This window comes from Ipomoea nil, unplaced genomic scaffold, assembly GCF_001879475.1.
Source record: "Ipomoea nil cultivar Tokyo-kokei standard unplaced genomic scaffold, Asagao_1.1 scaffold2279, whole genome shotgun sequence".
NCBI classification, from domain to species: Eukaryota; Viridiplantae; Streptophyta; class Magnoliopsida; order Solanales; family Convolvulaceae; genus Ipomoea; species Ipomoea nil.
Window position 1 is genome coordinate 1,953,395 of NW_017618707.1, and position 3,532 is coordinate 1,956,926.

At 36.0% G+C, this 3,532-nt stretch overlaps 1 protein-coding gene across 1 annotated transcript; it reads right to left on the reverse strand.

Moving 5' to 3' along the window:
* Nucleotides 1-1,073: 1,073 nt before the first annotated feature.
* On the reverse strand, nt 1,074-3,057 carry LOC109150523 (palmitoyl-monogalactosyldiacylglycerol delta-7 desaturase, chloroplastic-like). Its single transcript, XM_019298452.1, has 5 exons — nt 2,500-3,057; nt 2,276-2,416; nt 2,045-2,185; nt 1,534-1,640; nt 1,074-1,422 (listed from the first exon to the last, which is right to left on the reverse strand). The coding sequence occupies exons 1-5, from the start codon at nt 3,037-3,039 to the stop codon at nt 1,221-1,223; spliced, it is 1,131 nt and encodes a 376-aa protein (XP_019153997.1). The 5' UTR covers nt 3,040-3,057; the 3' UTR covers nt 1,074-1,220.
* Between the last annotated feature and the right edge of the window lie 475 nt (nt 3,058-3,532).

Here is a 3,532-nt window from a genome sequence, read left to right on the forward strand (position 1 = left end):
GTAGCAATTGTGAAGCTGAACATTTTGCTCCTCTTCCGGGATGATCAAACTAGGCCGCCTTTGCTTCCACTCATACCCACATCACGGTAAAGGTCGTGCTTTTCAATTCTTCCCAACTCTTTACCAATGTACTCATTGGGAACGATCGGAAGCAAGCTTCTATTTTTGAGCTGAACGATCTGATGCACCGTCGCCCGGAAGTTTTATTTTAGCCAAGAGAGTATGATCCCAAACATCATCAAATAAAAAAATACAGCATGCCTCTTGTCCTCTTCCCCTTCAAGTAGTTGCAAATGTGTTGGTGGAGAGAATTTACATCTGCTTTCTCCAGTTTAGACGGCATCACTTGTGTAGAGCCCATTGATTGTTGTCCTCAGAACAAATTCAATATCTGAGGAGTGGTTCACATCAACCCATCAACAATAATCAATGGTGAGATCCTTCTTGAGGGACTTGACAGAAATTGCAGGGTGGAGTATTTAGTTCAAGTGAGGCCCCCCTCAACTAATTCACCCAATTCTCTGCCATCTGGGTTTCCTGTTTCCCCCAACCCAAATGCTCAACATATATAGAATTTCATGTGAGTTAATACCATCTAAGGTCCTCCGAGTATAGTGGCTTTGCCACGTTTAGTCATAAACTTTCAAATTGACTATCTGTGGTCATTCGACTTTCAAATTTAACAATTCGTGGTCCAAGTTAACCACCCATGGTCCTTCAAGTTTCGAAATTTAACCAGTGGTGGTCCTCTTGAAAGGACCATGGTTGGTTAAAATTTAATAGTTGAAGGACCATGGGTGGTTAACTTGAACCACAAATGGTTAAATTTGAAAGTCGAAGGACCACAGATGGTCAATTTGAAAGTTTAGGATTAAACATGACAAAATCAGTATACTTTTCGGAAGACCTCAAATGGTATTAACCCAATTTCATGTTTTTAGCCGAGTTTTGATTTTTTGTATCTCAGTGTTGATTCTCCACTGGAATATATATAAATTCTTGGTAAGCTGGCTCCTTCAGCTTTTCAACTATAGTAGCAGCAACAATAATTTTAAGTTTTTACACGTACAATTTTAAGTTTCCATAACAATTATTATATCAAATTAAAACAACAACAATAATTACAAATTACACATAACATTGCATTCCTCACATTTCATATTCCATGCATATATATTTCAGGTTGTCTACGTGCTTTCAATTCAAGTCAAAAGCATATATTAAGTTGTAGTTGAAGTCATCTTTCTCTTTTGAGCATGAGTAGGCAACTTAACATCAGTTGCTAAACCAAAAACTTGTAGTGCCCTCACAACATACCAAGTTATGTCAAGTTGCCACCATTCTAGGCCATGTCGAGCTGAATACTCAAAGGCATGGTGATTGTTATGCCAACTATCTCCAAGTGAAGGCAATGCCAATAACCTGACAAAAGTTTATTTCCAAACTTCATAGGATTATATTAAATTAAATAGTATGAATACATAGGAAATGACTATAAAAAAAAATGGTAAGACATTAAAGATTTTAGCATACCAATTATTTCTAGATTGATCACCAGTATTCCATGCTTGATTTCCCCATAGGTGACACACAGAATTCACTAAATATGTTACGTGTGAAAGAAATACAATTCTTACTACCTGGGAAGAAGAATATTAATAACATTTTAAAAAAGTAAATTATCCACCAATCAATCAGGCAAATTATTGTGTGGACTATAGGAGCAAAACGACGTTGTTTTGATTTTTAAAAAATTACTTGTTCCGTGCTCGTGTTAGAATAATGAACATTTTATTGTTAAATAATGTATTTTATGAGTTAGAATAATAATGTACTTTATGTGTTAGAATAGTATACTTTATTTGTTAAAATAATGTACGCATGGCTGCCACGATTGTTAGCTTTGCAATAGTTAGATGATTAGCTGGAAAGGTCTACCCCTTCCCTCTTCTTTAAAAAAATAAAAGGAACAGGCCGGTAAAGACGCCCCCCCAAAAAACAATGAATATATAAGATAGTGAATTGAAAATTAAATAATGCATACCATGCCCCAAACTATATACGGAAATCCACCTATGGCATATAGCAATGTTGTAAGGATAGTATGGTGAATAATGTAGGTATTACGAATGAAGTTGTAAAAGAATTGGTTCTCCAAATCTCCTACATTTGTCGGTCTTTCACTCTGCCAAAAAAAAAATTAATGAAAACACACCAAACAAGGTAACTCTCTAATTAAATGCATGTAAGAGAATTTAAATAGTATACACATTACCCTTTCAATAGCGGCTTTAGTGTCATATAACCAACCTACATAACTGTACCAAAATCCTTCAATAGGACTATGGAGATCTTTTGTAGTATCCGCATACTGATGGTGATATCTATGGTTACTCACCCACCCAATTGGATCTCCCTAAAGCATAAAAGTTATGTTGTAAAAAAAATAGTGTTACCGTATTCATAGTCTACCTAGCTAGTTACTTGATAAGATGAGACCTGAAGAGCATGAACACCGCAATAGGCAAAAAAGTACTCTAGCCATTTGGGAAGCTTGAAACTTCTGTGACTCAGATTCCGATGATAAGAGAGACTAATACCCAGCATAGTGACGATGTACAACCCAAACGCAACGACAAAAGCATCCCAAGTGAAACAAAACGGGGCAAACAGACAAAGGCAATGTGCCAACGGAAACATCACCTTCACCATCTGCGAACCAGGCGCCACTTCCAAAGATTTCGCCATTCTCGTCCAAAACTCAACCCTCTTCTGATTCTTTGCCGCTTGTGGTGTGTCTTCTCTGTCATCAGAAGCGGGGCGAATGCACACAATGGGTGATAACCTTTTATATTTTTCCTCCTTGCAATTAAAGAATCGATTTTGTCCTAGTTTTGTTGTGTAAATGAGGGGGGAACTTTGAAGACTTGTTGGGGTTTGCTTTTCCCTAAGTAAAGGGCTGCAGCTTTGTGGTAGTGAAAAGAAAAATGGTTTAGCTGCTGGTGACGGCCACAGCGATAGCGATGATAAGCATGCCATTTTCTTCAATTTTGTGTACCTTTAGTTGGTTATTTATTTATTTTTTTTAATAATGATTTTGAGGATAAGGGACTAAGGGTGTACGTTGGCAGACTGCAAGTATCCAATTATATATCAACTTTCAAGTTTATCTTATCCGTAGATGCTCTTTCTTCAATTTGTACTACTACAAAAAAGGGCTTTAACTTCAATTTTATGACCCATTTAACATTGGTTATCTTTCTGCGTTGTCTTTCGAGACGTAGTACATAAATGATACAACGTCGATTAAAAATCGACGTCGTATATTTTTTTAAAATTAAAAAATTACCTTATGACTTCGGCTTAAAATTAAAAAATTACCTTATGACTTCGGCTATTTGTATAAAGCCGACGTCGTATTGTTTTTTTTTTTTTTAAAATAATTAATATACGAAGTCGGCCTTTAGGATAAAGCCGACGTCGTATATATTCTTTTTAAAAAAAATAATTCACTTAAGACGTTGGTTTATAT